Source organism: Plasmodium yoelii, assembly GCF_900002385.2.
Source record: "Plasmodium yoelii strain 17X genome assembly, chromosome: 9".
Taxonomy (NCBI): domain Eukaryota; phylum Apicomplexa; class Aconoidasida; order Haemosporida; family Plasmodiidae; genus Plasmodium; species Plasmodium yoelii.
In genome coordinates, this window is record NC_036181.2 from 557,351 (window position 1) to 574,120 (window position 16,770).

General features: G+C 21.0%; 3 protein-coding genes across 3 annotated transcripts; 2 read left to right on the forward strand and 1 right to left on the reverse strand.

Moving 5' to 3' along the window:
* Nucleotides 1-696: 696 nt before the first annotated feature.
* PY17X_0911400 (conserved Plasmodium protein, unknown function) lies at nt 697-6,382 on the forward strand (the record flags this gene model as incomplete). The annotated part of the gene is made up of 4 exons (XM_022955942.1): nt 697-781; nt 940-979; nt 1,102-1,180; nt 1,352-6,382. The coding sequence occupies 4 exons, from the start codon at nt 697-699 to the stop codon at nt 6,380-6,382; spliced, it is 5,235 nt and encodes a 1,744-aa protein (XP_022812153.1).
* A 1,067-nt stretch (nt 6,383-7,449) lies between these two features.
* PY17X_0911500 (beta-catenin-like protein 1, putative) lies at nt 7,450-9,306 on the forward strand (the record flags this gene model as incomplete). The annotated part of the gene is made up of 3 exons (XM_022955943.1): nt 7,450-7,509; nt 7,690-9,097; nt 9,206-9,306. 3 exons carry the CDS (start codon nt 7,450-7,452, stop codon nt 9,304-9,306), a joined length of 1,569 nt encoding a protein of 522 aa, XP_022812154.1.
* A 1,114-nt stretch (nt 9,307-10,420) lies between these two features.
* On the reverse strand, nt 10,421-12,817 carry PY17X_0911600 (protein phosphatase 2C; the record flags this gene model as incomplete). Its single annotated transcript, XM_722482.1, has 1 exon — nt 10,421-12,817. The coding sequence occupies one exon, from the start codon at nt 12,815-12,817 to the stop codon at nt 10,421-10,423; it is 2,397 nt and encodes a 798-aa protein (XP_727575.1).
* Between the last annotated feature and the right edge of the window lie 3,953 nt (nt 12,818-16,770).

Here is a 16,770-nt window from a genome sequence, read left to right on the forward strand (position 1 = left end):
ATATTTGGTTTTTCTTATTCCATAGCATTCTTACACTTTTTATATATTTTTTTAATATTAAAAACGGTGTAGAAAAATATATATTAACAATAAATTAAACAATATTATATTACATCTATTTATGGCACAAGTGAATGCTATCTTAAGAAATCAAAGAAAAAATGGAAAAAAATAATTATTTAAAAAATATTAATAATAAAAAATATAAGTTTTTCTGTATAAACAAAATATTTTAAATTGAAATAAGAAAAAAATAGGTCTATAAAAATCCCAAGCATTGTTCTTTTTCTTATTATATTTACATTAAATTTATATAGTTGTAATATTATTTAATAACGCATTTTTTTTTTCAATTATTAATTTTTTATTCTTTTAATTTCCACTGGGTTTATTATAAGTTATTTAATCATTTTTTAATTTTTTTTAGATTATTATAAATTTTATATATACAAAATAGTAATCATTTTTCTGAAAATTTTTGTAGATATAATTTGAAAAAAGGATAATATATTATTCTTTTATAATATATATATATATATATATAATAATTACTATTTATTACCGTTGAAAGGATTACATATACATTTAAAATGTTTATAGATTAGTAATTATATGATGTAGGAAATAAAAAAAAAAAAAAAAAAGTATTATATAAATACATTTTTTTGAGATTATTTAATATTAAAATTATTAAAAATGTTGAATAATGTTAATCAAAGTATTTATAACTTTAAGGAGCTCGCTCGACAGTTAGAAGCGTGCGTACAATGCAATTCAACAGGTAAATTATATCATACTATTTTTGTATTATTAGTTAACTCACGATATTTTTTATTAGTACATTGTTTGTTCATGCATATATTTAGTGGGTATTTATAAAATTTCGATGGAAAACACACTTTAAATGATTTTTTGTTTTTTTTACATTTCTACATGCAGATATTGAAGTGATGCGAGAAATATATTCAGAATGTAAAAAGTAAGAAATTCTAAATAAATCAAGCTTCATATTATTATAAATTATATTTTTTTTATAAATATAATATCCTTTATCAAAAAAAAGTTAAGCTAGACATATTTATTATTTTAACTTCTTTTTAGAAATCTAAGTAAATTAGAGAAAATGACATTGGAGGCACTAGAAAAGGGGAATTTAGGCTTATTCGAAAAGCTAGTCGAGGTAAATCATAATATTACATTTTGTAGATTTTCATATTACTATGTTTTGCATTTTATTTTCGTGTCTTTTATAAGCATAAATATTTCCATTTATTGATTGATTCACCTATATATTTACTTTGTCTATATGTCCATCTTATATACGCATTTTTTTTTTTTTCAAAATTAATAGGCATCAACGCAAATAAATCAGTCAATTCATACTTTCGAGGATTTTGAAAAAAACCCAAAAGAAAGAAAAATGGGATATTCAAAAACAAATGAAATGAGAAACATAAGTACTGAAACGAGAAATTTAAAAAAAAAAAAAAATGGAACAAGAGAAAAATTGTATAAAGGTATAGATGATTATGATAAAAGATATTTAAATAGAAGTCGAAGTGGAAGTAAAAATAGAAGAAAAGAAAATGAATACAGAAAAAAGAAAAAAGAAAAAAAGCGAAAAAAAAAAAATTATCAAAGTGATGATAATAGCAATAAAGAGGTAAACATAAATGATAATCATTTTTTAAAATCAGATTCACAAGATTCTTTAAATAAATATATAAAGAATTTGAATGGAACAAATGGAATTAATGAATATGATAATATAGATGATTATTTAATGGAGTTTAATGAAAAGGATAAAAAAAAAAAAAAAAAAAAAAAAAATTATTCAAAATCGAAAAAATCCGATTCTAATAACAATGACGGTGAAGATTTTTTAAATAATAATGATTTAAATTCTTTTAACAGCTTTGATGATTCAAATAATGAAAATAAAAATAAATCAAATAAACTAGAAAAAACATCTTCAAAAAATTCAATAGTTATAGTTACTCATATATATGATATTATAAATATGTCGTTAGATTTAAAAAGTGTAAGTATTTATTTAACCCTAAAATCAGCAGACAAAAAAATTAATATTAGAAAAAAAAGTAAAAGTTCAAATGTAGAAAATTGTTCTATAAATTTGTCAGAATTTTTTGAATATAATGTTCCACATTGTAAACAATTATTTTTAATTATTGATATAATAGATAATAGTACAAATAAAGCGTATTATAAATGTTTAATAAATTTAAATAAGGATGTTTTGAAAAAAACTAAATACATAGTTCCAGCAGCATATTTATTAACAAAAATCACAGAAAATTTCAATCCTGAAAACGAATTAAAAAATAATAAAACTGTGTGTATAGAGGCAACTGATTTAGCTTCGAGTATAAATAATCCAAAAGATAATATGAATCAAAAAGAACCTAATGATATTAAATTTATAGGTCCAACCATTAATATATATCCCCCTCAAAATAACAATTTAAATAATGATAACCTATTTAATAATTCTAATAATAATTTGAGCTTTAATAATAATTTCCCGAATTTTGCTAATTTCAATTTTAATAACAAACATATAAATAATAACATGAATAATTTTAATTTTGCAAGTCGAAATTATTTGAACCGTAATATGAGCAAATTTAATTTTAACAATCCAAAATATAGAAAAAACCATTTTAGCAATTTTGCTTTTCCGCCTAATTTTGATGTCAGACATGGTGGCAATATGTTCATGTCTGAACCCAATTTTGTTACCCCAACTTTAAATCCAAATTTTATACAACCAAATATGCCAAACTCTAATTTTATTAACCCTAAAAATATGATCCCTAATATTAAACACAACATACCTATGACTTCTGATTTTGTTAAACCAAATTTTTCTAACCCGAATATGAACACTCTCAATTTTGGATATCCAAATTTCTCTTATTCTAATGGGCCTGAAAAAAATATGAATAATGTACACAACTCTTTTAACATTTCGAATGAATGTAATGATGTGAAAAATATAAATAATAACAAAAACGATAATGACAAAGTAAGTGATAATTGTAATACCATAAGCAAAATAGTTAACATAGATAATATTGAAAATATTCGAAACAAAATAATGAAAGAAACAGATGAAAATAAAAACAAAGCAGATAACAATAAAGAAGAAAATGAACAAAATGATCAGATATTTTCAACTAATAATGCATATGTAATAATGAATGTTTTTTTTAAAACTAAAGACTTTGATCATGAAGCAGAGCTAATGAAATATAATAATTTGAATTTATATAAACAATTATATAAATTAAGCAATAAGGAGAAAATATTTTATGAATCTAGAAATGTTGAAAATGAGAAAAAAATTGAACAACTTGATAAAGCTGTAATGCTTTTGGAAATATATAATGAAAGTTATGTAGATGCTAATGATAAGTTAAAAAATATAATAGAATCTAATAAAGAAATAATAGATGTAATTGAAAAAATAATAAAGAAAAAAAATAGTAAAATAGAGAAATTAGAAAAGGAAAATGAAAGAATTCATGAAGCAGAAAAGATCATTCAAGACAATAAAAAAAAAAATAATTATTTATCAGAAAAAATATATAAACTTAATAATCTATTTAATGATAATAAATTAAAATTAAAAGATTCGAACCAAATAAATAATAATCTAAATACTAAAGTTAGTAGCCTATTATGTCAATTGCAAAATGCACAACTAAAAAACGAAAAACTATTGTTTTATTTATCATTTTTATTAAAACATATGCATAAAAAAAACTTAACTAATGTAGAAAATTACTTAAATATAATGAAATTAAAAAAAATGAATTGGGATATCGAAAATACGGCAGTAGATTATTATGATACATTCATGGAAGATGTAACAAATGATTACAATTTTATAAAAAATAATTCAAATATAAATAATATGACCATAGAAAACTATATAGAAAACCAAAACGGAGGAAACACAAAACACAAATTATTAGGGGAAATACTACAGTTCTGCAATAATGAAGAAAAAAAAAAAATTTCAAACATCAAAAATGATATTCATAACAAAAATGAAAATCAAATTTGTATTAGTAACAATATATGTAGCAATAGTAGTGATGAAAACGCTGCTTTGGAATGTTATAGCAACAATGAGCAAATAGCATTAAGTATTGAGAATAATAAATTAAAAAAAAAAAATCTATTACAATCAGAAGATGATGAATTTTTAATGGATGAATGTTTAATGACTGAATATAAGAAGTTTGTATCTACCACAAACCTTAATAAAACAGAAGAAAAACGTGGAAAAAACAAAAAGGGAATATACAATAATATAAATATTAGTACCAGTTCATATGATAATGATGAATACCAATTTAATTGTATCACAAATGATGTAGTGAACACATCTGAAAAAAATAGAAAAAAAGGGGGAAAAAAAAAAAAAGACTATAATAGCTCTAATGAAGAATTAGAAAAAGCAATTAATAATAAATCTTTGAACAAAATTAACAAATCGAAACTTGAAAATAATAATGAATATTCTGATGATTATGAATTTAATATGATAAAAAACGAGACAACTAGCGATTCAAATAATACATTTTCTTACATAAAACATGCTAATGAAAAGAAAGATAAGGATAAATCAAAAAAAAACAAGAAAAATGAAAAATATAAAGATAAATATTTAAAAGAAAAAGATGGAATCATATTTGAAAAAACAAGGGATTGTACATTTAAAGGAATCAACAATGATGATATTAACATGAATATTCATTTTGATCATGATAAAAAAAATATTCATATGCATAATGAGAAAAGAATGGATTTTTTTGAAGAAAACCATATTTCTGAAAATATACAAGATGAGGAAGAAACAAATTTAAAAAAAAAAAAAAAAAAAAGTTCAAATAAATATAAAAAAAATGAATACAATAATGAAGAAGATAATACAGATAAAAAAAAAAATAAAATAATAAATAATGTATACGAGACCCAAGGTACAAAAGGAGTAATAACAAAATATAAAGACAAAAAAAATATGCATAGCGATAGTTATTTAGACAATGATGATAAAAATAAAAGAAATAAAAAAAATAAAGAAAGCTTCTTTTCTATAAAGGAAGTTGATTTTGAAGAATATAGTAATGACATAAAGGAAGAACAAAATACGGATTTAATTATAAAAGAACAAAAAAATATAAGCAAATCGAAAAATACATATAATATTGGTGTTAAAAAAACATCTGATGAACATTTAAATGATTTTAATGATTTTGAAAAAAAATTTAACTATTTTGTAAAAGTGTCTAGTAATATAAAAAAAGATATTTTATCAACTGATAATGATGGTGATAAAATTAACTATTTAGTGAATTTAAATAAAAAAGGATATTTTAGAACAATGACAAAAATAATAAACAAATGTAATGAAAATGAACCAGAAAATATATCATATCCAAATAATTTCTACAAGACTCAATTAAAATCGAATTTTATAACAGAAGAAGAATTAAATAATCATAAAGAATATTTGAAAGCATTTTATATCAAAAACACAAAGGGTCTTATTTTTCAAAACTCAATTATTAAAGTTTATGTAAAATTATACTGTCATAATAATAATTCTACTGAAAATAATGAAATATCAAATACCAACAATGAGAACCTTATTAGTACTAATAATATTATAAAATTAAATGATAAAAAAAAAGATAACATATATATGAATATTTATATAAAATCTATTTTATATAATATTATATATGTCAATGCGGATTTAAATGGAAATAATATGGACAATATTAAAATTATAAGAAAAAATTTGAAAAAAAAACCCAATGAAGCATTAGAAGAAAATGATTATATTAACTTAAAAAAAAATGAAGTATGCTTATTATATACTCTTGGATTTAAAAAAAAAATATTAAATAGTTTACCATTAGTTTTAAATGTGAAATGTTTAAATAATGATAACACATCAATTAAATTAAAAATTTCCTTACCACTACCTCATATGTTTATGCTTAAACCAAATAGTGAATGTTTAAACATGTTTATAAATAACCATTCAGAGAAAAATAAATGTCATTACAAATCTTATTGTTATCATATGGTGAATCTAGAAACCTTTAATCGTTTTATTAATACTATCAAATTATATAAATCCTTTAACATTTTTCATTTTGATTCATATAATGTTTTACATAGTGCATATCCAATTGATGAAAATAAAATGGCACTTTTGTTAATTTTTAGCGAATTTTCTCATAGAAACCATAATATTCCGAATGATTTTGCCAAATTGCATTTTATTTCTATTTCAAATAGTTTGATTCAATTTGCAGTTAATTTGTTTAACCAAATTTTGTAGACAATGCCATTTTTATTTTCATTCATTCGTTTTCATTTCATGTTTTGTTTTTTTTTTATTTTTCCGTTTGTTTTAATATTTATACATAAGATTTACATATACATCTATATAATATACAAAACTACATTATCATTATATGTACTTTTATTTTTATTCGGAAGATACCTTAAATTGGTCTCAAACGAATTTTTTGTTTTGTGGTTTTTTCGTTATTAACTTTTAATTCGGCATCCCTTTTTAATTGCTCGTTTTTTTGGTTAATTTGAAAATTTCCAATAATATTTTTCTTTCTTTATATTTTTTATTAATTTGATTGTTTGCTCCTATGATTATAAATTTGCTAGTCTTTTAACTCATATTCATTAAGTATTAAAATTATTTACACCATATTTTTATTTCCCTCCTTTTTTAACAATACTGTTAAAATTTATTTATAATTTTCAAAACCATAATCGAATATGCATATGCATTATACAACATTACTAATTCTGTTCCAGAAAATGGAGTATTAATGCTCCTAAAAATGGTATATAAAATTTGCTCTTTTTAGAACAAATTAAAGAAAAATAAAAAAAGCAAATAAAAGTTAATATCACATTTATCTTTTCAATTATATTATTCTTCTCAATTTTATATATAAAAAAACTTAAATTTTATCTTTCCATTTTATTAAATATATAAAATGATACGCTACACGATTTAAATACAGTGTAGCATTTTTTTAATTATAAATTAACATGGATAAATCATTTAATTTATAATTTTGTGGCTTTGCATATAATAATAATAATACTATTTTATTATGTTTAATATATATAATAACAAATATATACATATAATTAAATTATATATTTGTTCGTGTTTCTCTTTTTATTTTAGTTTCATACAATTTAAAAACAATATAAAAGCATAACAAAAGGTGAATATATTCCCCCTTTTGCCAATATAGCTATAATCATATTATAAAGAGCTATTATTAGAATCACTAGCTTATAAAATATATAGTATATCTTTATATCCACTCCTTTTTCGTATTTCATACGTAATATTTAAATCCAATTGTTGACATGGATCTTAGCGATGAAGATGATATTGACATTGACGAAATTCTTAAACAAGCTGAAAATGTAAGGAAAATATATATATTATGTACATGTGAATAGTCAAATATGTTACAATTCTTTACGAATTATACTATATATTATTCATATGCTAATATATTAACTATGTATTGTAAATTTTATAAGGTCTTTATTTTTATTAAAATTAATATTTGCTATTATCTCCATTTTCTTTTTTATGTATAGGTCGAATGCGTAGACGAAGACAGCATAAAAAAGCTAGCTACGGTTTTGAAAAAAAAAAAAAATATTAATGAACGAGACAGAATTGAACACCCAGATAAGCCAGAAAAATGGGTAGCTAGTGAAGTTGATTTAGATGAAATATTAGTTAATATAAAAAATTTAAGTGTATGCACAAATTTATATAAAAGTATGATTGAAAGTGATATTTTTGGCGACATTATTAATTTATTGAACCATCCTAATAATGATATAGTTATTGAAGTTATTGATATAATTAAAGAAATAACGAATCCTTCAAATATATACGAATTAAATAAAAGTGTAAATTTAATGTTAATAGATTATTTAAACAAAAATAAGCTAAACCATTTTATTATAAATACTTTAGATAAAATTAATGAAGAAGAAAGTGAAGAATATTACAATGCTATTTCATCGATTTTGAATATTTTTGAAAACATTTTTGAACTTGAAAACAGTTTGCAAAATGATCTATTAACTAATTCTAAATTATTATTTTTTTTATTAAAAAGAATTAATAATGAAATAAAAAGTGATGACCAAAATTCATTATATGCAAGTGAAATATTAGTTTTACTTATTTTAAGAATTAATCAATTTGCTCAAAATGTCTACAATGATTTTTATTATACTATTTCTATTTTTAATTTTATTTTAAAATATATTTCAAAGTATAAGGATAAAGATCCCCCTAATATTAATAAAAAAGAAATATTACTTAATTGTTTTCAAGCCTTAGGAAATTTATTATTATTAAACGAAAATAAAAAAATATTTGAAAGTGCTAATGGCTTAGAATTAATGTTGAAATTACTTAGTGAAAGAAAATTTTTATGTTTCCCTTCTTTAAAAATTTTTGCTATTGTACTTACTAACAAAGATGTATGTAATAAATTTGTAGAATTAAGTGGTTTAAAATATTTGTTTTGTTTATTTATGTTAAGAACATTGAACAAGAGTAAAACTAATACATTAGAATTTGAAGAAAATATTATTACAATAATTTCCAACTTATGCATATATTGCACTGGTACATCCCTTGGAAGAGTTTTAAATAAATTTGGTGAAAAAAAATGCGAAAAAATAATTCGGCTATTAGAAATAAGGCAAAAATACTCTGATATAATTATTAATGAAAAAAAAAAAGAAAAAGACAAATTGCTAATAAACAAAAACCTACAAAAATTGAACATACAAATTGATGATGATTGTAAGAAAAATCTTGAATATATAGAATTGTGTGATAAAGGATATCTCACATATCAATTAACGGATGTAATCTTAATATCGCTTTTTTTTATGAACAACTCATATATTTCTAATAATATATTTATTCATTTGTACACACGGAACATAGACATTCAATCCATTTACGAAAATATATTAGGTAAGCTTGTTGAATCCCAATGTTACTTTGAGTATAGATTTATTTTATAATCTTCTTATCCTCCTAATATTAATAAAAATGTTTTATGATTTATTTACTATTTTTCAGATTTTCAGGAATGTATAGATGATGACGAATTAAATGAAAAATTAAAAAAAATGCTGACATTTTTCCTAACCTCATCAAAGGAGTCAAATTTGTTTACATAAAACAGCTATGTTATTAATGCTACATAGTTTTATATTTTTTTAGTAAAATATGGGTACTTCTAATCCTTTTTATCATTTTTATAAATTTCTTGAAAATTAAATATTTCATTATATTATAGATTTAATAAACATTGATAAGTATATTGATTTATTATAAATGCAAATTATGTATGTATTGAATTGTCACATGTGTACATACACATATTGTATTTATATAATTATTTCTATTTACAAAAACGATTTTTAGTGGGAATGTAAAAATTTTATTATATATTGACAATTAAATTAAGTTATAAAATACAATATAGTTATTAATAAAATAGTTGGATGATAAAATATTTGTGTTGTAATAAAATATATATGATGAAATTGTCATATAATTAATATTTATTGTATAATATCACAACACAATAACAACATGCTTTCGAAATATAATTAAATATATTCGTGTTCCAACAAAGTAGTATATACTCATATATTGCATTTAAGTATGCATGTATATGTACTACAGTACATTAATATATGTATGAATAACTCCTTACATATATAACCACATAAATTGTGAATACTATAAAAATACTATTATAATGGTATCACAAACAATATATTATATTATGAAAAATAATAATACCTTAAAAAAAATATATAAAAATAAATACACCGAGGAAAGTTGTATATATGCATATATTTGTTTGGATGTAGTACAATATATGAGAGAAATATATAATAAAACGTATGTATATATGTATGCATGTATGTATATATTAAAAAAAATTAATATGAAAAGTATTCCCATAATTTAAATTCCCATTTTTTTTCGTTTTAAATAATGATAAAAAAAAGGAAAAAATTAATAGAAAAAATATACACAATATATATTTTAGGATGGTTTTTATATAAATTAGATATGCTTTATTGTTTCTCATTATAAGAAATACAATTTAACAAATTTATTTGATATATATAATCGTTTTGCTAATCATAATATGCATGAATTTACATTTGCAAACAATATAGAAATAAAGATATTCAAAATTATATATCTTTTATATGTATATTAGCTCGATATGTGTATGATACTTTTGTATCGTTTGAACTATTTTCCAATCCTTAATTATTCTATATCATCAATATTTAAAAACTTTTTCTCAGTATGCATCTTATATAATGGATTATATTGGACTATTAAACATGTCATGTTATCACATCCAATTCCATCATTTTCTTTATAATTATTTGATAAACAATCGTCACATAATTCTTCACATATTTGCGACAATTTATTAAATTTATCATATTTCTTTCTTTCAATAATAGGTGAATCATCATATTTACCATTAGTATCTTTTTCAAAATTGTTATCGTTATTTTCATTAAAGTTATTTTGATTTTCATTAGAATTGTCTTCATTCTCAATATTAGAATTATTATTGTTAATATTTTTATCATATGAGTTTGAAATTTGTCCGTTTTCGGCATTATTTGATGCATTAGCTTCATCTTTTAAAGTACTATTTTCATTATTAGTAGTATTATTATTTGAATTTATATGTTCTGAATTGGTGTTTTGGTTACCTCCTAAATCTGCAGAATTATCAGGTAATTCTTCAAATTTTTCTAAGCGTGTTTTAACAAAACCAACAACATCTTGGCCATCTTTACAATCCCAAATTCCATCACATGCAAGAAATAAAAATTCATCATCAGGAGTTAATGTTACACAAGTAACTTCAGGGAATGCAGAAATTTTTTGATCTTTTTGGGACAAAAATGGATCTCTTTTATAATGTAAATCTCCAATAGCTCTAGTTAAATTTAAATTTCCATCGACTCTACCATTTGATATATATCCACCAGCTTTTTTAATTCGAGCTTCTTCTGCTTGTAAATGTGGTTTATGATCAGTTGACATGCCTAATGAATTGCCATTAAAACATATAATGGCTCTTGAATCACCTGCATTAGCAACAATTAAATACCCTTTTATTATAACGGCTACTATAGCTGTTGATCCACAACTATATGCTATATTATCTTCATAATCATTTGAATAGTAATTTTCAAATAATCGTAATTCATCAGGGGAATATAAATCATTATTATCATTTGTTTCATTATTTTCATTACTATTATTTTCATTATTATTATTTTCATTATTATTATTATTATTCTCATTATTATTGTTATTATTTATATTATTATCAATTACATTTGTTATTGTTTCATTATATGAAAAACCTTCACCTATATTATCTTTTCCATATAAATCTAATGAGTTATCATCATCACATGAATTTAATATATCATTTATAACATCATTTGAATTACTATAGTTTCCTTTAAGTTTATCTTCTGGTTCTGTCATTTCTCCTAATGATTTCAAATTATCATAAGTTAATGCTGATGGTTTTACATCTTCAGTTTTAATGTTATTATTGATAGCATCTTCCTCTTTAATATTATTGTCTGTTTCATTATTCATATCCTTCTTTAGCCTTTTAGTATTAATTTCGGTGCTTCCATTATTATCTTCTTTAATTTCATTTTTAATATCTTGACCCAAATTCGATGTATCAGTATCTACAGAGTTTACTTCACTTTTGCATTTGTTTTGTAAATCATTTTGTTCTTTATTAGTATTATCTGAATCTTCGATTTTTATTTTATTTGTATTATCTTCGCTTTTTTCATCTTTTTCTAATTTTATTCCCTTTATATTATCATTACTATTTACTTCCCCTGTAGTTGTATCAATTTTTTTAAAATTATTATCATCATTTTTTTTTTCACTATCATTTTCTTTTATTTCTAATTCTTTGTCATCACCATTCATATTATCTTTTAATATGCTATCATCTTCATCATATAATTCTTCTGTTTTATTATTATAATCATCTTCTATTAACGATGTTGATGGTGTTTCTGCACTTCCTTCTTCAACAGGATTTCCTTCCTTATTATAAACAACTTGTAAACATCTTTTTCCATCTTTTTCGACTGCTTTAATACTAATATTTTTTGATATTATATCATTTAAAATAGAATATAGATAATTTTCTCTCGTATCAGATTCTTCAGTTTCTTGTGCTGATGCATTATATTTTTTTAGTTTTTCTTGATTTTCTGTTAAAAGCATTTCTTCATCTAATTTTAAGAACGTCTTTTCAAGTGTTAATTTAATAAGTTTTAATTTATAATTTTCTGATTTATCTAAATTGTCTTTTTTCATTTCATCGCTAGCTTCCTTTATGCATTTTACAAATATTCTATAAAAATTATATGAAATCCATTTTGAAACATTAGGACCACCATGTCCATCAAAAACACCGTAAATAGAAATAACTTCTTCTATTTCGTTTACTTTTATATTATTATAACATATATGGCTATCTTCCATATTCTTTCGCCATCCTTGCATACACGATAACCCGTACCTACTTGGATCTATTTCTAAGTTCCCTCCATCCATGGACTCTTTATTCGTTTTCGGTGCTGATAAATATGCTCCCATCTATTAAAATTCACATTAACAGAAAAAAAAAAATTGAAAATATGTTTAATAATTATTTTAAAGCCAATATATATGCAAAAAAATCAATTATAATTTCTTCATTTTTGGCTGAATCATGATTTCATAAATATACATTATTTTCAATAAACAATATATGGATTTATGAAATTTCTTTATATAAATGAATATATATGCATATATTTACATTTTAAACAAAATATACGCAAAAAATATTGTAGAACATATTTGTCCATCAACATGCATATTTTCAAATAAATACAATGATATGTTTTTTTGCTCGTTATATTATCGTACATTCATAAGCATATATATAATACGAGCTAAATTTGTAGCATAAATTACAATGTATATATAATGTATGCAGATAGAAATTATATATATGTATATATACTTCTATTCATATTATTATATTTCATTTTACCTTTCTTATTTTCCTTTACAACTTCAAAAATATCGAGATAACATTTATTTCTTTTATAAAAATTGCTATATTCCTCAATAAATACAATATTATATTTTGTTTTCAAACAAAATATTATTGCTAATTTTTATAGAAGTTTTGCGTTTTTTGTGAAAAAAATATAAAATATAATTAATTATAATTAAGCATCAATTGTAAAAGCTACAAAAAATGTGAAAAAGTGGAAATATGCATATTCATGATACCATCTCTTTCCACTGCTATATATAATTATATAGAAAAAAAATTATAAATATATAATGATTTATATACAATATTTTAAGTATATTTTTCAAAAGCTATTGTAAATCTTAAGAATATAAATATTAATATATAGCTTAAAATGCCCTATGTTAATTGCAAAATGTACATCAAGAGCAACACATTAAATAATAATATTCCATATTGCCTCATAAAATTTCTTATTATTTTTTAGTATATTGTAACTTGTAAAATTATACAATTTTATTTAATATATAAAAAAAATTTAATGTAATAAAAAATATGTAAATTAATTAATATACGTATAATTTTTAGAATAACAAACACACGCACTTCATAATGATTATTATTATTATTATTATACGAGTATGTCGCTATTATATTATTATGGATATAAGCAATGCAGGTATTTTTTTTATGGTTTATCCTGTGTACATGAAAAAATACAAAAAAAAACAATAAAATAAAACTTTTATTACGCTTTTCGAATTATTCAAATAAATTATGTTTTAGCTTTGTATTATTAATATTTTACTTAATACTTTTTATGGTATAATATAAATTACAAAAAATTATATACTTTAATATAAAATATATTATATTTAATAATATACTCAAAAAAGTTTTTCCATATATATATAACGCACATAAATAAGCGAAGTAGTAAAAAATTAAGATAAACATCCTCCACATATATTAAAATGGAAACTTAATCTTATTTTTGTTTTTTCGTTTTTTTTAAGTTCATAATTAATAAGGAATACATTCATACATATTTTTTTTCATATTGCTATTAAATTATAGACATAAGAATAATGTACAATTTTTGCAAAACTATTATTACTATTTTCCCTTTATACAAATGTATATTAATGTAAAATTAAATATTTATATTTTCCACATAAAACACATTAATATATATTTTTGAATATAGATACTTAAACGTTTATTTTTTCTTTTTTTTTTAATGCCTTTTTATCATAATGACTCGTTATAAATATTTGTATATATATTCACAATATAGAGATTTTTAATAAAAATTGACGTTGTATATTTAAGCCATAAACGATTTGAAGCTTAATATTACACACTTTTTTCAGGATATCTATATTGTATATAATTACATTAACCCTATTTAAACTAAATAGCATGAACAGTTAAATTATGCATTTTTTTAATAGGAATTTTATATTTTTTTATTCTTTGAATTAAATATATAAATAATGCAAAACATTATTTATTATATGGCAATATAAAAAATACAACTGTAATCCTGGTTTTATAAAATAAACATTTGGAATATCATACATTTTAATATTATACCGAAAATCTTTATTCAAAGGGTTTTATAGAGGTATATTTTTCATATTTTATAAAAATGAAACTCCGAAAATGCTATGAACATATATATATATATACATGTTATATGGTGACACAATAAAGAATATGCAATGTGTGACTTATAATATTTGTATTTCCTTTTCACATTCCTATTATCGTTATTAGCGATTAATTGAAATGCGAGCAAAATGTATTCCACATTTTTTCGTTCTATAAATTTTAGAAAATCCCCAAACACGTATAAAAATATAGCAAAAGGGTTCTATTATATTTTTTTCGTTTTAAAATGATTAATCATAATTCTATGCACATATATTCCCATTCTTTTTCTTTTTTTTATATTGACCATAAACTCTTAAAACAAATGGCAATTATATTAAAATAAATTTTCGGAAATATCAAATTGTTTTATTTTGCGATATATAATTCATAAAATTAATACAATATTTATATGCTTTTTATGTGACCATCATTTATGATAAAAGCAAACCATATTATAAGTATTTTTCATCCAGGTGTAGACTAAAATTAATACTTATATCATAGGTTATTTTTTCTATCATTTATTTGCTAATCCATATATATACATATACTATTTTTACTTTACATATTTCTCGTTTTTTTCCCTTATGCTTTCCCTATCACATAGTTTTTTCTCAATATGGTTGCATATATATATTTCTTATCAAGCTAAAGATGTAGAGGAACAAATTTATTCATTTATTATAGAATGATAAAAATGTGTTGTAATTTTTACATTGAGCATATGTAGCAATTTTTATTTTAGGAAATATTTATAAGTAAATAAATAGTTGGAACATTGCATTAGTCATATGATTGAGTTCTTATTTTATGCAATAATTGGGCATATTTATTCCATTAAAAAAAGGAAACACATCATAATAAGAATAGCAATTAAATCTAAATAGAGCTCATCAATTTTAATCACTACTAAACCACGGTAGTTTTACTATACACACATATATGTGTGCTACATTTTTTTTCCTAAATTTATATTTGAAGTTATTCATTTTATAAGGAAAGTAAAAAATATATTTTTGTATTAATAAAACACAGAAACATTATTATATTATGGTGAAATTTGTATACACATGTATGCATTTTTTAATTTATTTTGTGAGATTTTTAGGAATATACACATATTCTTACAATAGTGTATGCACATTATCTTCTTTACAATGCAGTTAAAAAATTAGTATAAAATAAGATAGAAGATTTGTTAAATTGTTTTTAACAATTTGTTGTAATTTATTCTTATAAATTATTATTCAGAAAGCATTCAATAATTGTGCAGACCTTTTGAAATTTACATAAATGTTAACTTGGATAAAAATATGAGTAATATACTCTCTTTTTCAATGTGTATATTATTTTCCATGAAAAACAAAAGTATGTATATAACCACAATTTTGTTATTCTTTAATTTAACTTTATTTATTTCCATGTTATTTTTCAAGATTTGCATAACGATTAAATAAGAAATAATAAAAAAGTACATATATAAGATTTAAATAAAAACATAATTACATTATGGTATGTATGCGTGATATCCATACATAAATATATTATTACACATATGTATGTCTGTTTTATAAAAATTTATATAATCAAATATTTTTTTCAAAGAAATATTATTTATTGATATACATAAAATTTAAAATCTTATTATTTTTATTATTATTATCCTAATTTCCATTTTTTGTGTATGTTTTGCCGATTTTATATGTATCCAAATTAAATGTTTTTACTCACACATTATATTATAGTAACTTTTGAAGTAATATATTTCTTATTTTTTCGATGTATTTTATTCGTATATTTATTTATTATTATGTATTTTATTTAATAAAAAATGTCCTTTCATTAAGTTTATGTTAATTACGTATAA